Source organism: Volvox carteri (genome assembly GCF_000143455.1).
Source record: "Volvox carteri f. nagariensis unplaced genomic scaffold VOLCAscaffold_8, whole genome shotgun sequence".
NCBI classification, from domain to species: domain Eukaryota; kingdom Viridiplantae; phylum Chlorophyta; class Chlorophyceae; order Chlamydomonadales; family Volvocaceae; genus Volvox; species Volvox carteri.
In genome coordinates this window covers 1291465-1317958 of record NW_003307551.1, presented here as the reverse complement: position 1 = coordinate 1317958, position 26494 = coordinate 1291465, and the positions used below count along the sequence as shown (strand labels likewise).

Sequence of the window (26494 nt, the reverse complement as noted above, 5' to 3'; positions counted from 1 at the left end):
TCTTTGAGCTAGGCCTTGGCCGACCCAATCCAGGCCCAGTCAGGCTTAACTTTAGACCCCCTTTGACATCGGTTTCCATCGCGCCTACCTTGATCTGGTCCGCGATGTACGCCACCATTTCAGCAAAGTAAGCCGTGGCGGGGGGCCGGCACACGAAATCCTGAATATGCTCGTCTGGCACGGAGTACACGTTGAGCGTAAGTGTCCGAACACCAGCCCGAACCATCCCCTCCTTATGGTGGGCAAACTTGATTGCCTCCGTATAAAGGGGGAAAGTACACGCGTTTTCACGCCTGTCAAAGAAGAAGTGCACCGTGCGCGCATTGAGCTTAAGGCTGATGGTTTTCAGGAAGGAGATATAGTAGCCCAGCACTTCCTCGTCCTCAAAGTCGAACCTGATCTCCACGATGTTGTTGATGTGGTTGTTGCTGAAGAGGAAATAAGTACCCGTCTCACTGCGAATGTTCTGTATGATTATGCTCAATGTTTGCAAGACCTGCTTTGCCACGTCCCCTGTGCGATTGGCCGGCTGCTGCAAAACGCGGTGCAGATAGTGCATGACGTTGTTTTCGAGGAAGTAATCGAAGATGCGAGGTTCGTTCTGGTCGCCCCATATCATGAACTCTGCAATTGAGCGGATAGTCTCCACCACCAAGGCGCGGTTGGCCTCCGTGACCACCTGATTTTTGTTGAGGACATCGGACAAAGCCCGCAGCTCCTCAAACGTGAATTTCGTTCGACCAGAAGTGGCAGTCCCAGTGAAAAGGGACTGCCAAAAATTCTTCTTAAGGAAGCTTTCAAACATTGCCAGCCTCGTAAAGCTAGGACTTGCCGAATACTTGACTACCCAAATTGTTTTCAAACACTAATGATTCAATATTTATCTACATGTTTCTTGTTATATAATGACAATAGGAATAAGGAGAACAAAGAAGGTCAAGCAACAGGGGTCAGCCAGACAGCGGCGTTCACATACGCCTAGCAGTAACCGTGAAACATTACTGATAAAAACACATATGTACGATCATGTATCTGTTACATGTTGCAGTTGCCACATCACGGCACCGAACGGCGACATGATGCACGGAAACTTGCTTCGAGCTTGGATGGTATCCCACATGAACACGGTACACATATCGTGAAAGATTTTAGTTTGTTGGGACTTTATAATCGTGTGTACACTCAAACAAGTTGTGTCGAATTCGGGTGTTTCACAGGGCCCCCTCAGACACAAATCGGCAATTCGCCTCTTACACGAGGAAGGAGAGACGAATATTATCACTTCCCATCTTTGAAAGTGGCGTAAGCGGTTTCAAGCCGCGGGCGGGTAGCAGGCTAGGCACTCATCCTTAGTGTTAGGCATGGCACCCAAGAAGAAGGCTGGTGGCAAGAAAAAGAAGAAGGATGATGGAGCTGAGCCCCCCCACGACGCTTGCTGGGAGCGGGTGCGTGAACAAGTTTGCATGTGAGCATTTCGTGCCTTTACCTGTGGAACCTAATCCCTACATCCTCAGGCGGTCGAGAGTGGAGTTTGGGAAAAACCTGTAACCGATTTACCGGACGCAAACACTTGGCCTACGTGGGGCGCCTTGCGCGAGCGCGTGCTGACAGCTTGCCGAGAGGTGCGCCGGGTATTTCTAGCGTCGTATATTGCCTTGCAACTGGGGGGGTCAGTTGTCAGAGGGGGTGCTCATCCATACAGCCCCGCAGCGCCGCCCATGTTATCGCATAGTTCTCATGCCCTGGAACCCATTTGTCGATAGGACCCTAGCCGTGCACTGAGCTCCTGCCTTGTGGGCCTAGCAGCAAACTCCCTGTCGCCGTCTCAGCATAGCGCCTGCTCCGCCGTTCGCATGGCTCCGCAGATTAAGATCCACAATACCGCTTCGCTCCGTGATGCATTCGCCAATGAGATCGTGAAGCTCTCCCCCCCTGAGCTCACCCTGGTGGATCTGCGGGGCTCGTCCAATTTGAGGAACTTCACGTTGTCGCCCATGGCCACCTGCCCCAAGCTGGCGGACCTAGACCTCTCGGAGTGCTCCTCGCTAGAATACGTGCTGCTGCAGAGCCAGACCCTGCGGTCAGTCAACCTGCGCAAGTGTGGTGCGCTTACCAAGGTGCGCCGTTGTCGCTGCACCTGGGGACTGTGGTTCTGGGGAAGCTGTCACTCTTGCGGGAGAAGGGTTCTGACGGCGGTCCTCCAAGGACTACCTGTGCGAGTGCTTGGCGCCTTTTCGCTTTGTAAGTCTTCTCATTTCTCACATTTTTGGAGCCGACTGAACCCCTGCCCGGCCGCCGTGTGTAGGCGCTCATACATTGCCCACGGCTAAACAAGCTGAGCATAACGGATTGCGCTCAGCTTGAAACAATTATGCTGTGGACGGACGAGCTGACGGAGCTTGACCTGACCGGTGCGTGGAAGGCAGATGGGCAGGTGCTTGAATACATAATTGCTTGCCGAAAGCGCGGTATTCGGCATAAAGATTGCATTTGCGAACCAAAGTTTCTTCACTTATGATTTGGGACTCCATTTTCCGGAGCAACGTGCCGTGGCTTTCGTATCTAGGATGTGCACGCGGATAATTGCCACATATAAAATTCACCACCACCTAGGTTCCACCTGAACAGGTCCCATCTGAGTCGCACAGCGTGGCCTCTTGAGATTCTCAACACTACGCCTCTGCTTGTTAACCTCTTGCCGCTGTAAAACATAGGCTGCAACAACCTGTCCGTGGTCAAGCTCCAGTGCCCCAACCTGCTCGACTCCAAGATCCCGCCGCTGAACCTTCCGCCGGCGCATGTCAAGCCCACCCACCCACCCATCTCATCGCTGCTGAAGGAGAACCTTACGGCCGCGGCGCACAAGGCTGCCTCCGAAAAGGAACAGCAGGACGCCATCAAGGACACCACGGATTCAATCATCCCCCACGTCTTCCGGCCATTCTAGAAGCTATTCTACGAAGCAGCACAATGATGAACACGCGGCGATGGCGAAGCCAGAATCGCCGATGGATTGAGGGTCATGCTGCCGGTACATATGGACCCTGACAGCACATCGATGGTTTTTGGATGACCCGTCACATTCAAATAGCCCCCATGGAAAGCTCTGGGCGCAAACATGAGAATGCACGTAGGCGTCGGGTCCAGGTCCACCCCTGAGTGCTGTGTAGTTACAGCCCTGCTGTCTAACACACGCGAGAGTTCTGAAAGGTTGTCTGCCGAAAAGCGCCAAGCCGATAAGATCCTGCGTGTTAAGTGAAGCTGGAGCGCTGCGAAGCGTGACTCCGGGCCAGCTGCAACCCTTCAAGGCGCCTTAGGTGGCCTTGCGCTGTGGCAGCTGTGACATCCCTTTTTCTTAAGCATCTCTGGTACTAGATCCTCGAACTGCGCAGCATGCAACTCGTTAGGTAGGTTTTTTTGGTTGCTCATAGCACGTGCTCCGCAAACCCTGGGGTTGAGGTTTCACCAGCGCAGCGGCCCAGGGCCAGAGGGCGTCCCCGACTGTACCCACTCATGTAATGCATCAGCCTTACCTCCTGTGAGCACTTCTGCCAAGCAGACCCGAAGCCACAGCCAGCTCCAAACGAAGTTAGCACAGCCCGACTCTGGCCCCCTCCTGCGGGATCCCACGTCATCCATTAAACCGAAGGAAGTTAACAATTAGCCAATCATGTCATATGCACAACCGACGCACACGCTGCATTTTCAAGCAAGACGGCAACGGCATCCCTACTTAGGATTAAAAGTGATAGCAGTCCAGCGATGCCAGTGCCATAAACAGTTCTCCGCAGCGTCTGCATGAATCGAGGTGATGGCCGTGATTCCGTGAGCGAAGAGCTTTCGCTGTTAGATGAGCTCAACGCAGCCGTCGCACCGTGTCCACCAACACGTCGTATTTGTGATCAATAGCAAGCTCTTTTGGAACGTCTCCAGATGCCATCTCTCGATAGACGCGTGGATCACTGAGTTCCGACGTCTGAGCTATGATGCTTCGCTGGACAGTGTAATGCACGATGCCTATGGGTCCACTCTTCCACTTAGGTACAGCACATATCATACGAAACCAGAGTTGACATATTTGTCTCTTGAAGTTCCGACAGGCTGACCTGTATTACGTAACTGTTGTGCATCGTAACTACACCATGCAGTACTATTCCGACACCGCCCTGGATAGTGCTTTAACAAGGGCAACAGATATGAGGGAGGCTCTTGGCCGGAATAGGCCATAAACCCGGCCCCGTGGATCTGTATGGAACAAGCGCCCTGCACGCGTAGCTACTGCGAAAGCGCTGATGTAAGGTCCCTCTATGGCCGGGTTGGGTTGCATCGGCTTTGCTTCCTCGCTCGGGATGAAGGTAGGTAGCTCGTCCCCTTTACTGCTAAGCAGCGGCTATGCCTCCTTACACCTTGCCCACCCGTTTGCACTTGTCCGTAGCTAGCCGGCCGCCGAATATTGGAGGACCGTACGGTTTATTCCTGTGTCTCTGGAAGCATAGTCACATGCACGTGCATACAGTCCACCCAAAGGAAGTTAGGACGGTATGACGTCACCGAGTCGGATCACGACAACCTTCCATTCAACACCTAAGACCTAAGCGAAATGCCGCCATGGCTTTAGTATTCGGCAACTGTGCTGCAATCAATTAGGATACATCCCCGCCTGGCCCAATCAGTAATGTGTCCTATCCATGTGCGTCCGCGTCCATGCCATTCCACACGCTCTACCTAGTCTTCCTCCACCTCGTCAGGCGGTAGCAGCTACCTCCGCTATTTGCGCCCATACGCGCCACTTGTCTCGCTACATACGGACATTGCCTCCCAACACCGGCGCCGTATCCGCGTCCTAGCTACTTGGCCCCGCCGTCGACGCAACCCCACTGAGCTGGAGCTCCCACCCCTGCAACTCCTTTCGTCCGTCCTACAATGACTTTCCAGCCACAAACGTCCTGCGCCTCACCACCTGCCGGCAGCCAGCTCCATAAGCAAGCCAGGAGCCCCTCAGCCACCAACCCCACAGCAGCACCAAAGCCCTTCGACTACATGTTTGGGTAATGCTGCATACACAGTCCATCTAGCCCGGTGTAGCCTGCAAAGCGGTAGGGCCCTGGAGGCTACGGAAAAGCAGGGGCCGGCGCCAGCCTGCTCCCCGCCCTCAACGAAATACCTCGTCCTCGTCTTCGCCTTCTTCCAAGATGCCAGCACCCAGCCGCAAGTCACGCCGCGCCTGCTTGGCCCAGAGCTCGTTCCGCACAATGCCAATCCGAATGTCCATGCGTCGCATCTCCTTGCGCATGGTGCGCATGGCGTCGTGGATGAGCTTAATCTGCCGCGAGCCGTCCAGTCCATCCGTCTTGTCCTGTGTTGCAATTGGAAATACACAATGCGGTGCAGCGAGGCGCATGTAGCCATTTGAGCAGGAACCACAGCTTGCAGACGGCTTCATATGCACCTGAACTACGCGAACTCCTCCTGGCCTGGAGCCCAGAGGATGGGATGTAGCCAGCCCCAGCGGACCTGTTCCGAGGCCGAAGGGAAGTCCTCCAGGCCCGACGACTGAACCGTGCCAACACAAGCAACGAGCACATACACATAAGCATTTGCACCAAGTTTTCTGCGCAATGGTATGGACCTCCCCCAGGACTCATGGTCGCTTAGCAGGGCAAGGGCAATGCCGCGCTTTACACGGGTGCGAAAGCACACACTGGGATTACCAGTTGGACGCACTGAGATGAGATGACATCACAGAAAGCCGCCGCACCTGTATTGCCTGCTGCACCTCTTCTATTCGCTCGGACAGCTGCGCGAGAGCGGAATGCCCGATTTCCAGCAGCTCGTCGTGCTGCCAGCGGGCGCGCTGCATGTCCGCCAGGCGGCGCCTGCTGGCGGCGTATTGCTCTGGAGCGGGGTTCCATTACGGCGTGGGAGGGGGACACGCAGAACCAAATTATCAGATGCATGGACACAGAGCGCCAGGTGCCCTACCCAGTGCAAAGCCGGACACTCAGCGCCTATGCCCAAGGCTTGCAAGCACCGTCCTATTAGCCATTACATTTGGCCGCACGAGATTTTAAACGAGTTTAGCAGGAACCTTACTAAACCATACTTTCCCGCAGGGGCGTTTAGGGCGTCCTCGTTGGCTACCTGTTGGCTGCACCCAGGACAATCCAGGGGAATCCATCCAGGCATGGTCCACATGGCAAGCCAGGTCAAATCCCTCAAGGAAGCCATCCCACTTAGCACTTACGCATCAAACCGGTCGTGCTGTCGTTGAGCCGGCGTTCCGTGGTTTCGATCCTTTCCAGGTCCCTCGACACCGCCGCGCCCAGGCGGCCGAGGGACGCGTTCGTGTCCGGCGTTGCCGCCACCAGCGCCGCCAGCAGCTCTTTGGTCTGATGCCACCGCTGCGACCAATCCCCCGCCGCCGCAGCCGCGGAGATCTTTATTCGCCCCAGCTGCGGGGCCAACCGCTCCAGCTCCTGCCGCCAAGCCACCGGATCCACCCGCGTGGTCTGGACCGCCTGAACCCCTCGCCGGCGCTGGTCGCGCTCGCCGCTGCGCCCTGCAACGCCGCCCCCACTCGTACTTGCCACCCCAAGAGCCAAAGAGTCCCTCGCCCGGTCCGTCGCCGCAGTCGCGCCCATGTACTCTGCCTCCTCGCCATCCCCATCGGTGTCGTAGCCAGGCCCCGTTCCGGGAGTGCCCGCCGTCAGCACCGACTCCGCCGCGCCCTCCAGCCCGCCGTCGGCCTCGTCCGGCACCTCTTCCGCTGGCGGCTCTGGCGGCCGCTGCATTGGCCGCACCGCCAACGGGACCCGCTGCACACTCAGAGCCAGGGCATCCTGCAGCAGCCCACACACAGCCCGGCCGTGCCCCAGGGCGATGGCGCTAACAGGCGCGAACTCCGTATTAAGACCCATGACCTGCGCGCCACGCTTGGCCGCCTCCGCGCCCTTGAGCACGTTAATGCAAAGCGCGACCTGGCGGGAGGCCGGCGCCAGTGCGGCGGCGGTGCCACCAGCGCGACCCGCTGTGGGAGCGCGCGCCGAAGGAACAAATTCAAGTTGTGCCTCGACTCCGCCTGCGGCATCGGACTTGCCATTGAGCCGCAGCAGCCACGCTAGCACGTGCAGGAAAGCACCTAGCTGCTGCTTCTGGAACGCGCCGGCATCGGAACGTAGCGGCGGCACGAGGGGCTCTGCGAAGTAGAGAGGGTGGAGGCTGCGGATAGTGTCCATCGGCGGCGGTACCATGATGCCGGAGGTGGCGGCTGGACCTCCGGTGGCGCTAGTCCCGCCTGCTGAAGAGGAAGAGGCGCGCCTGCCGTTGGGCGGCGTAGTGGGCGGCGCTTTGCCGCGCAGGCGTGCCGTCACCTCGGAGGACAGCAGTACGAGCTGCTCGTACAGCTCCGCGGCGGTGCTGTGCACGTCGGAGCGGGTGCGTGACTGCGACTGCACCGCCGAGCTCGTGATGTTCCAGACCTGCGCTGGCGAGGTGGCAGCGGCAGCGGCAGCTGCAGTGAAAACGCGGCCTGGATACAACTCCCAAACACAAATGGTAATTGCAAAGGTCAGGGCCCCGCACGTGAAGAGAAACCCGCAAACACACGTGTCCGAAGCCTGAATGGTTCAGAGGGCTGCATGCATCCCCGCAGGCTCCACCGTTGTACCGGCAAGTACAACCAGAGGCACAAAATCCCTCAAAACCTCACCGAGCCGCACCAAAGCCCGAATCCTGCTAGAACATGTAAGGCACTTCCCGCCGCAGCACACATAGTTTTCTTGTCCTGCCTCGCCCCAAGCGGACAAAACCCCGGCCGAGCGCACCTCCTCCAGCTCCGGCCGCTTGGCGGGATCTATCTGCAACATGCGCCCCACCAGGCTGCGCAGCGGCGCCGAAAACTGCTCGGCGGGAAGCGGGCTGTACTCTCCCTTGGAGATCTTCTGAAACACGTCGTACAGGTTAGCGCCCTCCATCTCAAACGGCGACCGCAGGCACGCCAGCTCATACAGCAGGCAGCCCATGGACCAAACGTCGCTTTTCCAGTCGTATCCCGCGCCGCGCACCACCTCGGGCGACACGTAATAGGGCGTGCCCACCTGCGAGGACCCCCGAAATCCTCCGGTAAGTGGTGATAGTTGATTAAGGCAACTGCATGCATACCTGCAGACAACTCTTTTTTTCTTTAAGACATACCACGCGGTCAGGAACGGGGGCACCCGTTAGGAAAGGGAGGATTGCTCCATGCAGCCTGCTGGCCCCCAGACACGGATTTCTTGTACCGCCTTATTCCCACCCGACAGAACCATACGCACAGCTAACCACCCTCAAGGCCTGCAGCGCCCTAAACTGGAACGCCCCATTACAGCCAGACGGACCGAGTGGAGAAAGCAAACTCGCAAGCCCATGTCATAGGACCCTAGGAAACCCCGACCCCGGAACCCCGAACTCAACTAGGACACTTCGCCCCTCATGCCTCCCGCACACCTTTGAAAAGGCCTCCATGGTCTGTTCGCTGAGCTGTCTGCCCAGGCCCAGATCGCCCAGTTTGAGTGCGCCGTTGGCGCCCACGAGCACATTGGCAGGCTTGATGTCCCGGTGCATGATTCGGTGCTGGTGCATGTAGCGAAGCCCGTCAGTCACCTGCAGCAGGCGTGCAGCAGGCACCGGGGGGTGCAGCGCAGCAGAGGACATAAGGGATACGGCGGCACCTCAGGCCGTCGAGGGACGCCAGCGGACCCTAGCCGCAAAAGGGATCGGAGGTCGAGCCGCGCGGTAGCGCACGGGACGATGCGTCCGGAGGGGCCACCATGCGAGACGCGGCGAGTCGCCTTCCCGCCTGGCTAAGCCTGATGAGACAAGAGGCCCGAGACTCGACATGGGGGCTATACCCGCGGTCGCCCGACCCCTCTTCCTCTGAGGGAGGACATCAGCGCAAATGGCCGGCCCCACCCGTGCTGTACGTCCAGCTGGCAGGCTAGGCGGCAGCTGCCCGCACGTCCTACCTGATAGAACAGCGTCCAGATGGATGGCTCGTCCAGCTTCTTGCCCTGCTCTGCTGTCTTCTTAATGAGGCGCTTCAGGTCGCCTGCACCGCAGTGGGACGGGGCGCATCCCAAGCGGATGGTCCGAATATGTCTGGTTTATACGTGAAATGGTACGGCAGGGCCTTCCGAACACCCCAAGCCACGCAGCTTAAGAAATGGCCAGCGACCTTTTTAATGGCATGCGCAATCGTATTAATGCCTTAGCAATGTTCAAAGCTCCCGTGCTGCTTAGCACAGTAACCGCTCGACATAACGACAACGATTGCCTTCCCATCTGGCCCGTGCCGCATCCACGCCTCAGTTAGCCAGCCATGCTAACAGGGTTAGCATGACCTCGGCACCCACAGGACCTCCGCTGCTCGCAAGATGCTCCAACCTCGCTGTCAGCGGCCGTCCGAGTGCCTAGGTACGCCCCTCCCTTCCTTTCCGGGCCAAAACATCTGCACCCAGCAAGGCCCCCACTCCGCCAGTCTTTCTGGTTGCAAACCCACCCGCCGGGGCCCATTCGAAGATGATGATGAGCATATTCTCATCAATAAAAGCGTCCAACATCTGGATGATGTTGGGGTGGTCCAGCTGCTGCAGGAGCGTCACCTCCTGGAGACACCTCTCGCGCTTCTTGGCGCTCATCTCAAAAATCTGCGGAACCAGCCGGCAATCCCCGCGGGGGTGGCACAGGCACAGCACCGCGAATGGACGGGGAAATTTGACGGGGAAAGGAAGGGAAAGACGCCCAGTGTCGGTGCATGGGTTGGTGAGACAGGAGATGTAAGCCCAAGGGATGTACTTCGGAGAGAGGGGCAGAGGAGCAGCTGTCCATACCCATGTAGCACAAGAGCCCTAGCCACGTCTCCCAGGTCTGAGCTCTGCATCACAGCATGCAAGGGTGCTGCACGCTTTCCCTAATTGGGGCGTTGGACACACATGGCTTTTGCACCATGCGCGAGATGGAGATGCATTCTGCCCAAAGCTATCGCATGATGAGACATCATCTGGCCTCTCCTAAGTTTGCAGATTCCGGACGCCAAGAGCGTAGGCATACTTGGGTGATATGTCTTAGGCCATGGGTGCGTGGCAGTGAAACAGCATCTCAAGGAAGCGGCTTCCTTTCAGACAGGATCCGGGTCGCTGTTTGCGTGAAGCTCGTTTGCTGTTGCCCTCTCAAGGTCAGTTCCCACAGGCTGAGGTTCAGGTCCTGAGCCGAGCGGTGTTCACCTTCTAAACGAGCAGAACTAACCCCTGACACTCAGCTGGACTCAGATAGGTGTGCAGTGGCATGGCGCTGCACCAAGGGGGCCAAGGATGCACCGGAGGGTCGACGCATCTTGTGACCCAGGCCTGCTCACCCACCTCGACCTTCTTCACCGCAACCACGCGACCATCCTCCCGCCGGATGCCCTTGTAGACCACAGCATATCCGCCCTTCCCCACAGGCTTCTGTACATCATACGCGTCCGCAAGTCGGCCGGGGCACGACGGGACGGCTGAGAGCCCCTCGCCGTCGCCGCGCGTCCCCGGCTCCCGCGAGACAGGTCGCGAGCCGCCCTTGGACGACTGTTGTCGCACCAGCGGCGGAGATATTGGACCGACCGCGGCGGGCTGTCCTTCGCTCGGCGGGCGGGACATGGACTCGCGCACATGCCACAGCACTAGCGCAGGGCCGAGGCCTGTAAGCCTCAGGCCCGCGGTTTTCCTAAATCATTTTTACAATGTATATAACAGACTCCTGGCGGCATTGAAGGGGATTTAGCGCCCGGAGGTCTCGTTGTTGGTCAACTATATTCTAAAAGTTGGGGCAAAGATCGTGATACTTTTAACAGAATTTATACGTGTAGTGCTCTTTGGAGGATGCTTACTTGCACACTAGACTTTCCATAGAGAGAAACCTTTGCCGCGGCAGCAAGTACGACGTACTCTAGTTGGCCTGTGGATTGTTGAAGCATCATATGCTCTCCAACGTTCCATAATAACATCTTGACAAATATCACGATATGAATTTTCTGCAGCGAGGGCGGGCGCCCCTCATTACAAGATGTCCCTTGCAGCGTTGTGGCCGGCGTGCGTGCTTGACAGCGCGCAGGTGCCAACTAATCCAGAATGCATATACCGAGATAAAGACGAACACTAGCGATCATAGCGATCCCGTGGAGCAGCTTGGGAGGTTGAAGCCTGTCGACTGGGGCGAGGAGCTGTACTGGGACTGGGATTACAACTCACAGATATGCTATCGACAAGTTGGCGAGGTGAATTCGTATGGAAGCGATGGGGTTGCGTGGGAGTTGGGTGTAGTTTCCAAAAGCAGATAACGTAGTCTTGGTCCGCCCGCTACACGGTAACACCTCTGTGAGCGTGCCAAACCCTGCAGCAAGTACCACCTCCGGCCAATCCTGCGTGTATCAGCGCCCCATCCTGGCCAAGTGTTTCATTGCTTTATGATTCGCGCTTGTACAGACACCATGGGACGGATACCTCAACACTCCTATTTGCATATGCAGTTGCCTGTCGTGCCATTTGGGCCCCTAAGCAGACGGTTGACGCAAGAACTGATATGGTTTAAAACTATGAGTTTGGGATTCCGATTATCACAGTCGTGACATCGGACTTGGCCACCAAAGCACCTTCTCGTACCCTCTTGTTACCCAGGTCCTACCTGCAAATGAAATGAGCCAGGCCCCCGGCTCATGGACGGTCTCTTGAAAGCTTTTAGCGCTGCACAAATCGTATCCATACCCGTGCCCTCGTCCGTACCCGTCCCCCTGCCATTGCCCCTACACCCAGTCGGGTCCGGCCATCCTGATGGTGCATGGCTTTGGTGTGGCCGGGTGGCACTTCCATCGCAACTGGGAGGACCTGCGGCGGGATCACCGGGTGTGGGCGGTGGACCTGCTGGGCCAAGGTGAGGCAGAGCGGAGGGCATTACGACCCGTCGGTCGTCACGGTCGGAGACCCGTCAAATCGATTTGTTAAGGCCTGTGAGACCTCCTAGAGATGATCTGGCATGAGGATAAAGGGTTAACCTCGCCTCCTTGGTGAAGGAATACGCACGAGGTTTGAGGTAGTGCTGGCCCGCAGAAATTGAACATGACAGCGCTGCGGGCGCTGCCACCGCAAGCGGCCATAGCCGCTATTCCATCCTACACGAGCATTGCACACGCAGCATGCAACGGCCATCAAGGCCACAAGGCTTTTGGGAACTGAGGACCCCGGGATCCGGCACCGCTGTTCCACGTGCAGGTCGCAGCTGGCCGCGGCATCCCGTGCCTACCTCCGCGGGGTTATATTACAGCGTGGACACATGGACCCGCCAATTGGAGGACTTCCTGGAGCAGTGCGTGGGAGAGCCGGTCTACGTGGCGGGCAACTCGCTGGGAGGGTGAGAGGGCGGCGCAGATGTGGAGGCAGGGCTCCGCGGCCGCCCTATGGGGGCTATGGCCAAAGGAAGACAGGATGGGGATGAGCTGCGGGGTGGGGCCCCTAGGTACTGGGCAAATCGGGGCCGGGCCGAGAGATGGCCCACTCAGATGGCAGATGTGTACAATCTCTTCCGAAAAGCCATGATGCCGATGCGAGTCCCCTCCTGGAGATGCTTTAGAGACACTTACGAGTCTAGGTTTGAAGGCATGGTGGCCTGAATCCCTTTATCACGGTGCGATCTGACATGGCGGCCTGACGCGGCTCGCAGGGGCCCGTTACGTCTTTGGAGGGTAAAGCAACTCCATGTATTATACACACATACACATCCGAGGCGGCTCATGCTGTTCGTCATCTCAACCATCTTGGGTTGTGCAGGTACCTTGCAGTGATGCTGGCGGCGCGGCGACCGGACCTTGTCCGTGGGCTTGTGCTGCTGAATGCCACCCCTTTTTGGGCTTTCCGCCCCCCTCGGGGCTCGGCTGCAGCTCGGGGGCCCATCTGGTCAGCGCTTGCGGACGGCTCCGTTCCCGTACCAGAGGTAGGAAGTTCGACGAGCGGACGTCGCAGGACGCAATCCGTGTTAGCATATGATTTTGCACGATACGCGCATGGGCACACTTATGGGGGCCGCAAATGCCTGTTCTAAACAGCCCTGTTCTGCAACCCAGTTCCCTTTCCCTACTGGTAAACCATGAGCCGTGGTCACCTCCATGCAGTCATTGAAGCGGGTCATCGAACGTTACTGGTGGGACAAGCTGCGTGCGCCCACCACCATCTCCGCCATGTTGCGGCTGGTGTACGCGGACAAGTCGGGGCCCGACCCACCCTTGGTGGCGCGCATTGTGGAGGCGACGGAGCACCCCGGTGCACTCGACGCATTCACGTCCATAGTCCTGAGCCCCAAAGCCGAGCTCAGCTTCGACGAGCTGGTGGACCGTCTGCACTGCCCCGTGCTGCTGCTATATGGCAAGGAGGACCCATGGGTCAGGCCGCTTTGGGGCCAGCGCCTGAAGCGCCGCCTGCCGACGGCAACGTACCTAGAGCTTAGCCCTGCGGGCCACTGCCCACACCATGAGGCACCGGCGGCGGTGAATAAGGCGCTGCGGGCCTGGGTGGCGGCGCAGGAGCGCGCGAGGACGCAAGGGGTGGCTGAAGAGGGGCCGACGGGGACTGGGATCGGCTTGGCGGTGGAGGAGAGCTGGGAGGTGGTGGAGGCGGACGGGCGTGTGGTGCGGGTTAGCCATATCGACGGTCGGCCGCGGGGGGTGATGGAATGGCTGGATTTGGCGGTGTGGAGCGTGCTGGGCCGCGCGCTGGGGGCGGTGGGTGGGAAGGGGGCAGACAAGGCGGGGTCGGGGACAGCGGCGTGAGGGGACGTGTGCGGCTATACACTGACTCGTTTGATTGACACACATGTTGAATACCGGTAGGGAGTGGGGTTCGCCGTAACACGAGATGGTGTTTTTGTGAGCAGGTTTCAGTGCGAAGATGACGTCGCTGCGTCGCTTGTATCATCGGAGGGGTCTTTTCGTTCTAGCCTAGACATCTTAGTGCTTCAAGCCAAATTCGTACCGCAGGTCTGAGCTTGGGCTACCAGGTTTCACCGGGCCCTGATGGCGCTTACTAGACGTACAGGACAGGTAGCCGGCTTTTATTTATCTGCGCAAAATTTTCTATACCCAAGCCACGGCTCTTTACATTGCACGTATACGTTGCATCCGTTGTGATAAGTTCGCTGGTTGTGCATCGTTCGGTGTTGTGGCAGGTTTCATTTAAACATGGTCACTTCGATGCGTGAGAAGTTCACGCAATCAGTATATTTCAATCAGCCCGGGGAAAACCCCGGCCAATTTCGTTCGAATATCTTGGTGTGCTGCGCTTGCGAAGCGCGTTTTTGTTCGTACGGCGCCTAGGGATTGAAGAGTATGTACGACGAATATGGTCGAGCGCTCACGGGGGGCATATAATGCTGATCCTAGTTTGGTTTTGTTCACGTTGTTTGCTATCTTGCTTGTTCCTGGTTGAATTTCGGTCTCATTGAACTAAGGCTAGGGCGCTGCCTTCAGGGGTCACACGATGGCGAGGATGGGCTAGGAATGCAGCAGCTTGCCAAATCAAGCTTTCTAGGTGATCCCAAGCAATGTCAGAAAGGCATTGCACCATGTATGCCCAGCAGGCTCGCTCCTGCGCAATGTTGTTGGTCATGAATATCGATATGGCGGGTCCCTTCGACGAAGGGCCTCTCTACAGGGAGTTGAGAAGTCTGCAGCCATGGAGGCATGCGTACCGTGTAAAAATCTCGTACCTGGGCTGCGAGAGCTGTCACGATAGAGTTCCGGAAGCGGTTGTAGGAGAGAAAGTACAGTGAACTAAGTCTGCTTTGGTCTAGGTTCCGCAGCCTCATGCCGGCTTCCGTCCCGCAACATCTTGGGATTCACGGCTGGAAAGAGTGCACCTTATTACGTGGCACGAATGTGGCACCACTTTTAGGTCAAGTATCGAACCTCCCACCGTCCCCTGCGCTGATAAAACACGTGGGTCGTTGCATAAATCAACATATGACAATATAAGCGACAATATAAGCACATCAGATCTCAACCACTGTGACTCCTATAACCTGCAGCGAGTTTCAGCGGGTTTCAGCGTGAACCGTGGGTCGCTCGCGAATCTTGTCTCTAACGCAAAGCACGGATATTGTGTTTTCAATATGCGTGCGTCAATTGGCATGCGTGCATCCTACCGCAAATGCGTGCTGAAGTGTGAATACTCACGTGCAAAGGGTTTGACATATCCTTCTGCAGGACATATCATGAATAATTATGTTCATGTCAACGAAAATCGCATTATGTGCGACTTTGGGGGCAAGCACGTAATCCCGTTTGCCGTTGATAGGACTTCGGTTTAGGCAGGGTAGGGCTTTTCACGTATCTGCATTTCAACTGAAACACATCCCGATGGCTTTGTACATAACTGTGTTGATACATTTTTCACAATTAAGCTGACCGAGACCATTTACATTATTGTGATCTTTCACTCTAGTCAATCAGCCGCCACTCGTGACCACAATGCTCGCTCAAGCAGTGGGTAGGCTTGGCCTTGGGTTAGGTGCACATTCGCTCCCAGCAGTGGGCAACTCGCTACGTCGATTCTGTACTGATGGCGTTGACGACCTCAAGAAAACGCTATCGGAGCTGATCCCCGAGCAGCAGGTGCCGTTCGCCCTCCCAAGTGGCGCCTGGCCGTCACAGTTGAGTAATGCCTAAGACCTTCAATTGCAGGAGAGATTGAAGGCGCTGAAGAAGAGCCATGGCAGCAAATCACTTGGGGAGGTTACGGTGGACATGGCCATCGGTGGTATGCGGGGAATTCCGGTGAGCTACCCTGAAAGTAATCGGTATATTATTACAAAACCAAAGCAATTGAGCTGCGTTGGAGTCTGGAGCGTTCACTAAAGTATGTTGCGTTCGGAATTCTTGCGCACGCGCTTGAAACCGCGTATCGTCACGTAGGGAATGCTCTGGGAAACGTCGTTGCTAGACCCCGAGGAGGGCATCCGCTTCCGTGGCCTCAGCATCCCGGAGCTACAGGTGTGGACCTGGCTGGGGGTATAGCACCTTCCCTTGGCCGAGCCTTCTGGGGAGGTCAGGTTTTGGGGAGGCGCCAAGAATTTGCGATGTGGGAATCGGAAAACCCACTGCTTAAGGGGCAAAGACAACTACCTGCACAGAGCGCGGCCGTTTCGGTTGCGACCTTCAAGCTAACGCGATGCCTTGGCCCGTTCGTGTCCTGAACCGCAGGCTCAGCTCCCCGCGGCGATTCCTGGAGGCCAGCCTATTCCTGAGGGCTTGCTCTGGCTGCTGCTCACCGGAAAGGTACCGCATAAAAGCCTGCCCTAGCTAATCTGTCTCCTGATCAGCCACGAGGACTGCAGTTCGACGAGCCGCTGTTGCTCGACAAACAGATAGTCCTCTGCTGCCAGCTCAGCACCCTATTCACGGCGTAACGGGTATAGGCGCCTGTCTTTGCTTGGTTTCCCTTTTGCAACCATGCCGCCATTTGGGTCGGGGCTGTAACGGCATAACGTCCACTCCCGGCGCACACTGCAGGAACCCGTGCCATGATACCCTCGCCTGCGCTCGTGCGCTGCCATTCATCCTCACCCGTGTAGGTGCCCACCAAGGAGCAGGCGGCCTCCGTGACTGAGGAACTGCGCGAGCGCTCGCACCTGGGCCCGCATGTGCTCAAGGTGCTCAACGCGCTGCCGGATGACGCGCACCCCATGACGCAGCTGTCGGTGGGCGTCATGGCCTTGCAGGTGGGTGAGAGGGTAGGGGAAGGGGCAGGGCTACACCATGACGTGCATTACGAAGTGCAGGACCCAGGTGGTAGCCTCAGGGGTGGTGGTGGGGATTTTTGGCTCAACACGCACCGGTCTCTTGGGACAATCGGGTTGGTCTTGAAAGTGCACCAGGATAGTGGGGCATGGTGCGGATGGGAAATAAGGCAGTCGGTACCAGATCACGGAAGGCTCTGGCCAGATTTACGGTACCCCCTACCTTTCGGAAAATCAGTAGGCTGGAGCCCGCGCTTTGGAAGCAATTCCCCTCCTCCGCATTGCCCGCAGTCCGGCAGCCACTTCGCTGCCGCCTACACTCGCGGCACTCACAAGAGCAAGTACTGGGAGACTGTGTACGAGGACAGCATGGACCTTATCGCCAAACTGCCCCAGCTGGCGGCCATCATCTACCGCCGAACTTACAAGGACGGGTCGCAGATCCAACCCCACCACACGCTGGACTGGGCCGCTAACCTTGCTTACATGATGGGTGAGTAGGTGGCTGGGGTAATGATGCATGGGTAAGTGGAGCTGGTCATGACAGCTTGGGAGGCCAGAAGAGAGAGGAAAGTTTTAATGCGGCTTGGATGGCTGCGAAGGATTGGCGTCAATGGGGTGGCGTCAAGCGTGAGGTAGTAATACAGCATCCACGGCAGTTTCCCATGGCGTGTTGCGAACATCGCAGCAGGGGCTGGCGGGTTACACAGGTTGGGATTCCTTCCTCTTTTTCATAGCCCTTCGGCCCCCAGCGCCTTGCCCATCTTCCTCCTCCCCCTTCCCCTCCTCGTCCTCCTCCTCCTCCTGCATGTTAGGCTACGAGGACGTGGGCTGCCACGAGATGATGCGCATGTACCAGACCATACATAGCGACCACGAGGTGGGGGGGGCGGGGTGAGGTGGGCTGGGGAGGGGAGGGGAGAGAGGGAAGAATAAAGGGGGGGTGCTTGAAGGCTTCATTTTAGGTGGGACTATTGCCCTATCATGCTGCCTGCTGCCAGTACGTATGTTGCACCGCAAACATGCAGTCCCATGTAAACGCGAGCAAGCTATTCCTGGTAGGCGATTACCGTGATTACAGTGGGCGCGACACCACCGCTTTGCGCCTATGACAGATACTCCCGTACATAAGGAGTTAAACTAGACTGAGAAGCCTCGCGGACATGGGGGGGTTGGTTGGCAGTAGGCCGCAGACAGAGGGATAAGCATCGTGTACCCTGAACACAAAACGCGCCGTGTGCAGCTCTGAACAACATCACCCATTACGGCATGCTAAGCTGCATTCGCATCTAATGCCCTGCAGTTAGCCTCGTTTTTATTAAATAGGTCGACTGAGCTTCCCTCGTCATGTAGGGGGGAAGAGATGGGCCCTAAGCTGCTGTATTACCCAACAAGGGACAGAACCGCGGTCCTTTGACGGCAAGTCTTATTCCTGCCGGCGCCCTGTGTTTTTCCCTTCTCCCTAATACTCTTGAAGCCCCCGCCTGTTAACCTTCGCCCCTCCTTTTCCTCCCTCATGTTTTTGCCCCTCAGGGCGGTAACGTGTCCGCCCACACCACCCACCTGGTGGGCAGCGCGCTGTCTGATCCGTACCTGTCGTTCGCCGCCGGCATGAACGGCCTGGCGGGGCCGCTGCATGGCCTGGCCAACCAGGAGGTGCTCCGCTGGCTCAAGAACCTCACGGCCAAGCTGGGTCCGCACCCGGAGAAGGAGGCGGTCCGCAAGTACGTCGAGGAAACATTGGCATCCGGCAAGGTCGTACCAGGGTACGGCCATGCCGTACTGAGGAAGACGGACCCGCGGTACACATGCCAGGTGGGGATGGGGTGGGTACCGGGTTTGATGCCTCCCCAAGGAGCTTCGTAGGGCTAAGGGTAACAAGCCTGGAACGTAACTCGTGTAGCTGCTTTTCATGCTCGATTAGATGTTCTGCTCGTGCGCACTTGCCCTCTGCTGTGTTTGGGTTCCCCCCAGGCGGGGGCCCCCGGCCTTGCTGGGCTGGTCATTTCATTCTCTCCCCCTTCCCCTCCCACTCCGCTCGTTCCGCCAGCGTGAGTTTGCTCAGCGCTACATGCCCGAGTACCCGATGTTCAAGTTGGTGTCGGACTTGTACGAGGTGGTGCCTGAGGTGCTGGGCAAGACGGGGAAGGTGAGTGGGGAGGGGCAGGCAGTGGGGAGGCGGGCAGCCGGGCAGGTGGCTGTGCGGCTTCAGAACCATATACATATGTATACCGTTGCCCCTCCTGCAGATCAAGAACCCCTGGCCGAACGTGGACGCCCACAGCGGCGTACTGCTGCAGTACTACGGCATTACGGAGGAGAACTTCTACACGGTGCTGTTCGGAGTGTCGCGCGCGCTGGGGGTGCTGGCGCAGGTGGGGGCGACGGGGGGGGGAGGCCGAGGATAAAGCGGAGGGCAGGAGAGAGGCGAGGGAAGGGAAGGGTAGGGGCGAGGGTAGCAGCGCTCATTGCGAACGGATGGGGGTGGGGTTAGCACGTACGTATAGGCATGCAAGCATGTAGAGAGGGGCGGGGTGGAGCCAGCAAAACATTTTCCTAATAATGAGGCCCCGCTCTCCTCGCCGTCGTCCCGTTGTCAAGTCCCTTTCCTCCTGCGGTCATCTCTCTCCCCCGACAGGGTATCTGGTCCCGAGCTCTGGGTCTCCCCATCGAGCGGCCAAAGTCGATGACCATGGGCGTTCTAGAGAAGCGGTTCTCAGCCGCGCCAAGCTCCCAGTAAAGACTGTCTCAACTCGAATACCTGTAACTTGTGTCTCGAAGAGAAAGAAGGGTGGTCCTAGACAACCTAAGTCCCGCCATGTTCTAAAAACACTAGGTGATGCCATCGGGCACTTGCGCACGTGCCGCGAGAGAGTGCTGCTTGGCCTGACGTGATGCAGCATAGCATGCATCTTCGTAAGTAAGGCCCATAAACTGGGCCCTGTGTGGGGCCATTATTTGTCATGAGGGCAGGAGTGACCTCCGGAGAAAATTTTATGTGGGGGACGTTTCGATGGGAGCGCACAACGCTCCGGGGTTACCTTGTCCACCTGGCGGGAGTTGCTCAACGGTCTATTTTTTACGGCACCGGAATTGCTGTTCCTTCCTAAGCGGCACTGCGACTTGAGGTGTGTCGCGGATTGTGCTGTCGACTCTGCGGGCGGGCGTTTAAAGTTCGAGTTGGGTGGTGTGTGCGTGCGTGCCTGCCGTGCCGTGTGCGGCGCACGAAACTGGCAACGCTGGGGTTTCAGTATTCCCTCGCCGCGCCTTACCTAAGTGAGGGAGGGGATGTGTGTGTATGCGCTGGCGGCTTCCGTGGGTTGATTGAAGGTTGGGCAGTGGGACTCGTGCGACCACCCCTATAGGAGCGTGCGATGGTGAAATGATGTGAAGTAGGGTGACGTGCGGCAGATGCACTTTCGTGATGCGCTCTGATATGGTGCGGTGCGTTGCGATGTCGCCCTTGAACTTTGGCGGTGTTTCGTGACGTCTCCTTGCATTCGGAGGCAGGTGGTGGAAAAGGACGGGTTTAGAAACAGGTCTGTAGGACCCGGAAGCTCAAGCTATAGCTCTTTCAAGTGCATGGAGTCATGCCGCGAGCTCTCGCTGCTAGGGCGGGGCAGCTGCAAGGGGCAGGACTGGACACGTAGCGGTCATCGCGCACCTGAGTACGACAATTGCATTGCAAAGGACACAAGTTTGGACATCAACCAGTCAGCCAATTGTGTGAAACAGGGGTGTGTATCTTCGCTCTTCGCCCGTGGCAGCTACCCTGCGAAACCATGCCTTCCCCGGTATTTCGGGGCACCCTCATCCAGTCACCCTAGTCAACTTCTCAGTGGATCGCTCATGTTCCGCACCCACCACCAGCATCCAATGGGATCTGCCGGGTCGACAGCGGCCCAACTTCATTCCTGGTCGGCTCGCAGGTTAACTTTATCCCAGGTCGCCACCGTCCATCACATAGGCGCGCATCGCCTACCACCATCGGAAGGACTTTAGACCCTAATGGGTATCGATCCCAGGATCTCCCGGGAACAATGGTCGCGTCTTACCAGTAGTGCCAAACCCTAGTATTTCCATGTATGTCTGCTATCGACACAACTTCAAAGAACGGAGCCGGGCGCTGGGGGATTGGTCAGCAGGGCCTTGTGGAGCATAGGCCCTGCACTTCATGGCGCCCCGCATTGCCTTTTGCCTAAGGGGGATGGAATGCTGGGTGCGCGCGCTCGCGTTTAGGGTGATGAAACGCACGCAGCCATTATGCTACCTTGCGTGTGGAGAATTTTAATATGCACCGTGACACCCCAGACCGCACGTGTTGCTTGCACCCCGTAGGGGCCTATGCTTCCTCCTCCTTCCTGCGAGTGACCCATGGGACGAAATGGCACCCTTCGACAGAAAAGGACATTTCAATCCAGATGACGGTTTCACCCGGTCCTCTAGCAAGCTAGGCCACCTACAGATAAGCACGTCACTTGCACCTTTCAAGGAAACACGTGCTCGTAAGCTGAGCTGTCCTGTCTACGCATATGGAGCGTGGTCCACAGTCCAAGGGCCCCGCTCCCTCAGCTGCATATACGTTGAAACTCTGATGTGCGGCGCGCAACGGAAAGAGCGTCATGAAAGACGATCTGTAGACGTCCACCTAAGGCCTTCCCGCAGTGGCACAACTTTACTGTGAAAGCTACCGCAAGGAAGGGATCGGCTGCAAAGTAGTGCCCTGTGCAGTATCGCGCGCGAATCCTTGTGCACATCAGCAGCTGTGTCTCCTTCGTCGCCTTGGCCCAAGCCATGTTCGCGCAGGGAGGCTGCAGGCTGGGACTTCTGGTACTGGGAGAAGCGAAAATCCTGACTGCAGCAACAGCAGCAGCAGGTTGCGGCTCGCTTCGGAGGCTGCTTTGCACCGAAACCAGAGACCTGAAGCGCACCCTGGCGGAGCTTATTCCAGGCCAACAGGTTCGGCAATCTTTATCAGGCGTTCTGCCTTCAGGATCTAGAAAGAAAAGTAAAAAGCTGAACGACGTCGCGGATAGGCGGAATGCGCCCAGCCCTTCACGCGCTGACGGAACCAACGCTCCCATTACTGCGATCGCTCTTACTACTGCTCTTATCCGGGCAATCCGGCCACGTGGGACGCCCCGCAGGAGCGCCTCAGAAGTCTCAAGAGGGACCACGGCAGCGAGCCCCTGAAGGAGGTGACGGTCGATATGGTCATCGGCGGCATGCGGGGGCTCCCGGTGGGTGGGCGGTAGTGGGCGGTAGTGGGTGACACACCGGAATGAAGAGCCCTTCTTTCTCGTTCGGCTCGTACGGCGCGAGCCGAGCCCCCCAATCGGCCCGCATCTAAGTCTGCCAGGGACTCGACTAGAGAGAGGTGTGGTGCAAGGCATGTGAACAAAGGATTAAGAGCTGCCACTCCGGTTAGTGGATTGCAAGTAACGGCATGTAAAGCAGCCTGAGGGTCAGTCCTTTCATTGGGAGGGGGGCGACATGGCGGGTGGCCAGGGGGGTGCCCGTAATGCGACACTTCTGTGACCCACTGCCGAACCGCTCGAGGATGCTCTGGTCAGCTCTCATGCTTTCACTTGGCAGGGCGTGCCGCTGTGTTATCGCATCACGAACACAATCCGGAAGAACGGGTACAGGGAAATCCCTTTCGAGGTTAAGGCCAAAGGGGTAGGCCGTACGACACGGTTTATAAGTCGTACGCCGTACTACGATGCAGGCAATGCTCTGGGAAACGTCGTTGCTAGACCCCGAGGAGGGCATCCGCTTCCGTGGCCTCAGCATCCCGGAGCTACAGGTGTGGACCTGGCTGGGGGTATAGCACCTTCCCTTGGCCGAGCCTTCTGGGGAGGTCAGGTTTTGGGGAGGCGCCAAGAATTTGCGATGTGGGTATAGCACCTTTCCGGGCGCTGAATGGGGTGTACCGCTGCGCCTTAGGGTTGGCGGTAGTGCCTGGTAGGCCTCTGGGACAGTGTGAGGAGGGGGGGGGTCGAACTGCGGTGGGCGAACTGCCTTGGGATGCGCGCTGGCTGCAGCAACTGCCGCAACTGCCGCAACTCCCTCAGGCCCCAGCCTACCCGTACCCACGTCACACGTGTCGGGTGGCGAATGACCCGGGGGATGTGGCCCCGGGGCCTAACCCCCCCAACTTACGAGGGACATCCTGCTACACAACTGAGCGGACGTGTGCCCTCACACACGCACACACACAGCCCCCTTCCCCCCGGCCCCCTACTGTCACAAACTCCTCTTGATGCGCCGCGCACCACATACTGCCCCACGCTGCGCACCGCCCCACCGCCCGACGTACACACACGCAGGCTCAGCTCCCCACCGTCGCGCCGGGTGGCCAGCCCCTTCCCGAGGGGCTGTTGTGGCTGCTGCTGACCGGGAAGGTGCCGAGTAGGGCTGAGGCGCTCTCCGTGAGTGAGGAGCTGCGGCACAGGGCCCACGTGCCGCCGCAGGTGCTGCGGGTGCTGGACGCGCTTCCCCCCGGCTCGCACCCCATGACGCAGCTGTCTGTGGGGGTCATGGCCTTGCAGGTGGGTCGGTGGGTCGGTGGGTCGGTGGGTCGGTGGGTCGGTGGGTCGGTGGGGAGGGGGGGAGGGGGGGAGGCGGGTGCGGGGACCTGGCGGGGCAGATCCGGGGTTGGGGAACCTGTACGGCAGTACGGGAAACCACGAGAAGAACCGATCTCCGGATCTTCTAAATGGAATTAACTGACATGACCTCATTAGCAGACAAGACGGGCGCGGCAATAGGATACATGAAAATGGTCACATGGCACATGCAGTCAGTCAGGTCGCGGACTGTGAGCGCGTTTTCCTGCCCCCCTTAACCCTCCCTTCCCCAGCCCTCCTCCGACCTCCTCCGCCTCCGCCCTCCTCCTCCCCCTCCTCCCCGTGCCTCAGTCCGGCAGCCACTTCTCCTCCGCCTACCGTCGCGGGGTGGCCAAGCGGCTCCACTGGGAGACTGTGTACGAGGACAGCATGGACCTTATCGCCAAACTGCCCCAACTGGCGGCCATCATCTACCGCCGAACTTACAAAGGCGGGCACTTCATCCCGCCCAGCCACAAACTGGACTGGGCAGCCAACCTGGCGCTGATGATGGGTAAGTAGGTGGGGGGTAGTAGCTGGATGGCGAGGACGGAAGTTTGGTCGCGTAGTTCAGTTGGTAAAGTTGGTTTGGCTGTTTTTTCCGGCTGGGTGTGGACCCCATGCTGGTTTCCTTGAGGCACCTCCCCGGGGGGGGGGGTCCCTATTTCCGCCGGCTTCCGCCGTTCCATTGCTCCAGCTGCTGGCCGCCTTCAGTTTCTCACCCTCCGCACAGCCTGGGTCCCCGCGCGCCCTTCATAAGGCTCCCTATTCCATAGCCCTTCGGCCCCCAGCGCCTTGCCCATCTTCCTCCTCCCCCTTCCCCTCCTCGTCCTCCTCCTCCTCCTGCATGTTAGGCTACGAGGACGTGGGCTGCCACGAGATGATGCGCATGTACCAGACCATACATAGCGACCACGAGGTGGGGGGGCGGGGTGAGGTGGGCTGGGGAGGGGAGGGGAGAGAGGGAAGAATAAAGGGGGGGTGCTTGAAGGCTTCATTTTAGGTGGGACTATTGCCCTATCATGCTGCCTGCTGCCAGTACGTATGTTGCACCGCAAACATGCAGTCCCATGTAAACGCGAGCAAGCTATTCCTGGTAGGCGATTACCGTGATTACAGTGGGCGCGACACCACCGCTTTGCGCCTATGACAGATACTCCCGTACATAAGGAGTTAAACTAGACTGAGAAGCCTCGCGGACATGGGGGGGTTGGTTGGCAGTAGGCCGCAGACAGAGGGATAAGCATCGTGTACCCTGAACACAAAACGCGCCGTGTGCAGCTCTGAACAACATCACCCATTACGGCATGCTAAGCTGCATTCGCATCTAATGCCCTGCAGTTAGCCTCGTTTTTATTAAATAGGTCGACTGAGCTTCCCTCGTCATGTAGGGGGGAAGAGATGGGCCCTAAGCTGCTGTATTACCCAACAAGGGACAGAACCGCGGTCCTTTGACGGCAAGTCTTATTCCTGCCGGCGCCCTGTGTTTTTCCCTTCTCCCTAATACTCTTGAAGCCCCCGCCTGTTAACCTTCGCCCCTCCTTTTCCTCCCTCATGTTTTTGCCCCTCAGGGCGGTAACGTGTCCGCCCACACCACCCACCTGGTGGGCAGCGCGCTGTCTGATCCGTACCTGTCGTTCGCCGCCGGCATGAACGGCCTGGCGGGGCCGCTGCATGGCCTGGCCAACCAGGAGGTGCTCCGCTGGCTCAAGAACCTCACGGCCAAGCTGGGTCCGCACCCGGAGAAGGAGGCGGTCCGCAAGTACGTCGAGGAAACATTGGCATCCGGCAAGGTCGTACCAGGGTACGGCCATGCCGTACTGAGGAAGACGGACCCGCGGTACACATGCCAGGTGGGGATGGGGTGGGTACCGGGTTTGATGCCTCCCCAAGGAGCTTCGTAGGGCTAAGGGTAACAAGCCTGGAACGTAACTCGATTAGATGTTCTGCTCGTGCGCACTTGCCCTCTGCTGTGTTTGGGTTCCCCCCAGGCGGGGGCCCCCGGCCTTGCTGGGCTGGTCATTTCATTCTCTCCCCCTTCCCCTCCCACTCCGCTCGTTCCGCCAGCGTGAGTTTGCTCAGCGCTACATGCCCGAGTACCCGATGTTCAAGTTGGTGTCGGACTTGTACGAGGTGGTGCCTGAGGTGCTGGGCAAGACGGGGAAGGTGAGTGGGGAGGGGCAGGCAGTGGGGAGGCGGGCAGCCGGGGGGGTGGCTGTGCGGCTTCAGAACCATATATATATGTATACCGTTGCCCCTCCTGCAGATCAAGAACCCCTGGCCGAACGTGGACGCCCACAGCGGCGTACTGCTGCAGTACTACGGCATTACGGAGGAGAACTTCTACACGGTGCTGTTCGGAGTGTCGCGCGCGCTGGGGGTGCTGGCGCAGGTGGGGGCGAGAAGGGGGGGGGAGGCCGAGGATAAAGCGGAGGGCAGGAGAGAGGCGAGGGAAGGGAAGGGTAGGGGCGAGGGTAGCAGCGCTCATTGCGAACGGATGGGGGTGGGGAGTGCGTGTGTCCTGGGGCGGTTAGGTCTGCTTGTGATGTCTTTCGAGGCGTGTGGCAATAGGCACGTCCTAGCAAGGCATCGCCTATGCCCGAAGCCTCCTTGCCAGAGGGTTACACAACATTCCCGGAGGCAATGTCCCCTGCCCGGCCCTGCCCTGCCCTGCCCTGCCCTGCCGGCTTCCCCCTGTCTCTGGTATCTGCTTCAATCGCCAGTGGTTCGTCTTACCCCTCCTCCCCTCCCGCGTGAAACCCCCCGCCGCGGTGCGGCCCCAGGGTATCTGGTCCCGGGCTCTGGGTCTCCCCATCGAGCGACCAAAGTCGATGACACTGTCCGCCCTGGAGAACCTTGTGATGCCGCACACCACCACAGCCACCACAGCCGCCACCACAGCCGCCACAGCCGCCACTTCAAGAGGGGAAGAGGCGGCGGCCTAAGGGGCCCCGGGAACACCCCGGATGGGGGGTATGAGGACGACTCATGCACCATCCGCATGTGGCTCTATCTGGGTTTGCGAGGGGACTTGTAACTTATGGGGGGGATCTGGGGGCCAGAGGCCCCCCAGCTCAGCCGCACAGCTAATACGT

At 58.4% G+C, this 26494-nt stretch overlaps 6 protein-coding genes across 6 annotated transcripts; 4 read left to right on the top strand and 2 right to left on the bottom strand.

The window, feature by feature from the left end:
• Nucleotides 1–313: 313 nt before the first annotated feature.
• VOLCADRAFT_48128 (uncharacterized protein) lies at nucleotides 314–646 on the bottom strand (the record flags this gene model as incomplete). Its single annotated transcript, XM_002947859.1, has 1 exon — nucleotides 314–646. A coding segment is annotated over one exon (333 nt), but the record flags the coding sequence as incomplete, so codon positions are not given.
• A 541-nt stretch (nucleotides 647–1187) lies between these two features.
• On the top strand, nucleotides 1188–2947 carry VOLCADRAFT_103686 (uncharacterized protein; the record flags this gene model as incomplete). Its single annotated transcript, XM_002948012.1, has 5 exons — nucleotides 1188–1445; nucleotides 1515–1622; nucleotides 1866–2117; nucleotides 2306–2411; nucleotides 2715–2947. The coding sequence occupies exons 1-5, from the start codon at nucleotides 1362–1364 to the stop codon at nucleotides 2945–2947; spliced, it is 783 nt and encodes a 260-aa protein (XP_002948058.1). The 5' UTR covers nucleotides 1188–1361.
• A 1440-nt stretch (nucleotides 2948–4387) lies between these two features.
• cnk6 (NimA-related protein kinase 6) lies at nucleotides 4388–10679 on the bottom strand. The gene is made up of 8 exons (XM_002947858.1): nucleotides 10395–10679; nucleotides 9536–9683; nucleotides 9003–9085; nucleotides 8485–8640; nucleotides 7824–8096; nucleotides 6245–7478; nucleotides 5759–5895; nucleotides 4388–5356 (listed from the first exon to the last, which is right to left on the bottom strand). Exons 1-8 carry the CDS (start codon nucleotides 10668–10670, stop codon nucleotides 5153–5155), a joined length of 2511 nt encoding a protein of 836 aa, XP_002947904.1. The 5' UTR covers nucleotides 10671–10679; the 3' UTR covers nucleotides 4388–5152.
• A 1149-nt stretch (nucleotides 10680–11828) lies between these two features.
• Nucleotides 11829–14303, top strand: VOLCADRAFT_79935 (uncharacterized protein). Its single transcript, XM_002948011.1, has 4 exons — nucleotides 11829–12006; nucleotides 12279–12417; nucleotides 12834–12996; nucleotides 13175–14303. Exons 1-4 carry the CDS (start codon nucleotides 11841–11843, stop codon nucleotides 13826–13828), a joined length of 1122 nt encoding a protein of 373 aa, XP_002948057.1. The 5' UTR covers nucleotides 11829–11840; the 3' UTR covers nucleotides 13829–14303.
• A 1157-nt stretch (nucleotides 14304–15460) lies between these two features.
• VOLCADRAFT_79933 (uncharacterized protein) lies at nucleotides 15461–19572 on the top strand. Its single transcript, XM_002948010.1, has 11 exons — nucleotides 15461–15667; nucleotides 15737–15829; nucleotides 15968–16045; nucleotides 16256–16330; nucleotides 16627–16773; nucleotides 17083–17284; nucleotides 17607–17671; nucleotides 18325–18606; nucleotides 18842–18940; nucleotides 19041–19166; nucleotides 19430–19572. The coding sequence occupies exons 1-11, from the start codon at nucleotides 15524–15526 to the stop codon at nucleotides 19529–19531; spliced, it is 1413 nt and encodes a 470-aa protein (XP_002948056.1). The 5' UTR covers nucleotides 15461–15523; the 3' UTR covers nucleotides 19532–19572.
• A 2013-nt stretch (nucleotides 19573–21585) lies between these two features.
• On the top strand, nucleotides 21586–26344 carry VOLCADRAFT_79930 (uncharacterized protein; the record flags this gene model as incomplete). Its single annotated transcript, XM_002948009.1, has 10 exons — nucleotides 21586–21750; nucleotides 21939–22031; nucleotides 22520–22597; nucleotides 23121–23350; nucleotides 23720–23913; nucleotides 24254–24318; nucleotides 24971–25252; nucleotides 25467–25565; nucleotides 25666–25791; nucleotides 26183–26344. 10 exons carry the CDS (start codon nucleotides 21586–21588, stop codon nucleotides 26342–26344), a joined length of 1494 nt encoding a protein of 497 aa, XP_002948055.1.
• Between the last annotated feature and the right edge of the window lie 150 nt (nucleotides 26345–26494).

What these genes read in the sequence shown, in the direction of transcription:
- VOLCADRAFT_79933 (XM_002948010.1), top strand. Translation starts at nt 15,524, where the DNA reads ATGCTCGCTCAAGCAGTGGGTAGGCTTGGCCTTGGGTTAGGTGCACAT. An exon ending in AGCTGATCCCCGAGCAGCAG is followed by an intron (nt 15,668 to 15,736) that starts GTGCCGTTCGCC and finishes CTTCAATTGCAG; the next exon opens with GAGAGATTGAAGGCGCTGAA. An exon ending in CGCTGGGGGTGCTGGCGCAG is followed by an intron (nt 19,167 to 19,429) that starts GTGGGGGCGACG and finishes CTCCCCCGACAG; the next exon opens with GGTATCTGGTCCCGAGCTCT.
- VOLCADRAFT_79935 (XM_002948011.1), top strand. Translation starts at nt 11,841, where the DNA reads ATGGTGCATGGCTTTGGTGTGGCCGGGTGGCACTTCCATCGCAACTGG. An exon ending in GCGGGCAACTCGCTGGGAGG is followed by an intron (nt 12,418 to 12,833) that starts GTGAGAGGGCGG and finishes TGGGTTGTGCAG; the next exon opens with GTACCTTGCAGTGATGCTGG. An exon ending in GCTCCGTTCCCGTACCAGAG is followed by an intron (nt 12,997 to 13,174) that starts GTAGGAAGTTCG and finishes ACCTCCATGCAG; the next exon opens with TCATTGAAGCGGGTCATCGA.
- cnk6 (XM_002947858.1), bottom strand. Translation starts at nt 10,670, where the DNA reads ATGTCCCGCCCGCCGAGCGAAGGACAGCCCGCCGCGGTCGGTCCAATA. An exon ending in CAGCACGACCGGTTTGATGC is followed by an intron (nt 5,896 to 6,244) that starts GTAAGTGCTAAG and finishes ACCCCGCTCCAG; the next exon opens with AGCAATACGCCGCCAGCAGG. An exon ending in AGGTGCAGCAGGCAATACAG is followed by an intron (nt 5,357 to 5,758) that starts GTGCGGCGGCTT and finishes ATTGCAACACAG; the next exon opens with GACAAGACGGATGGACTGGA.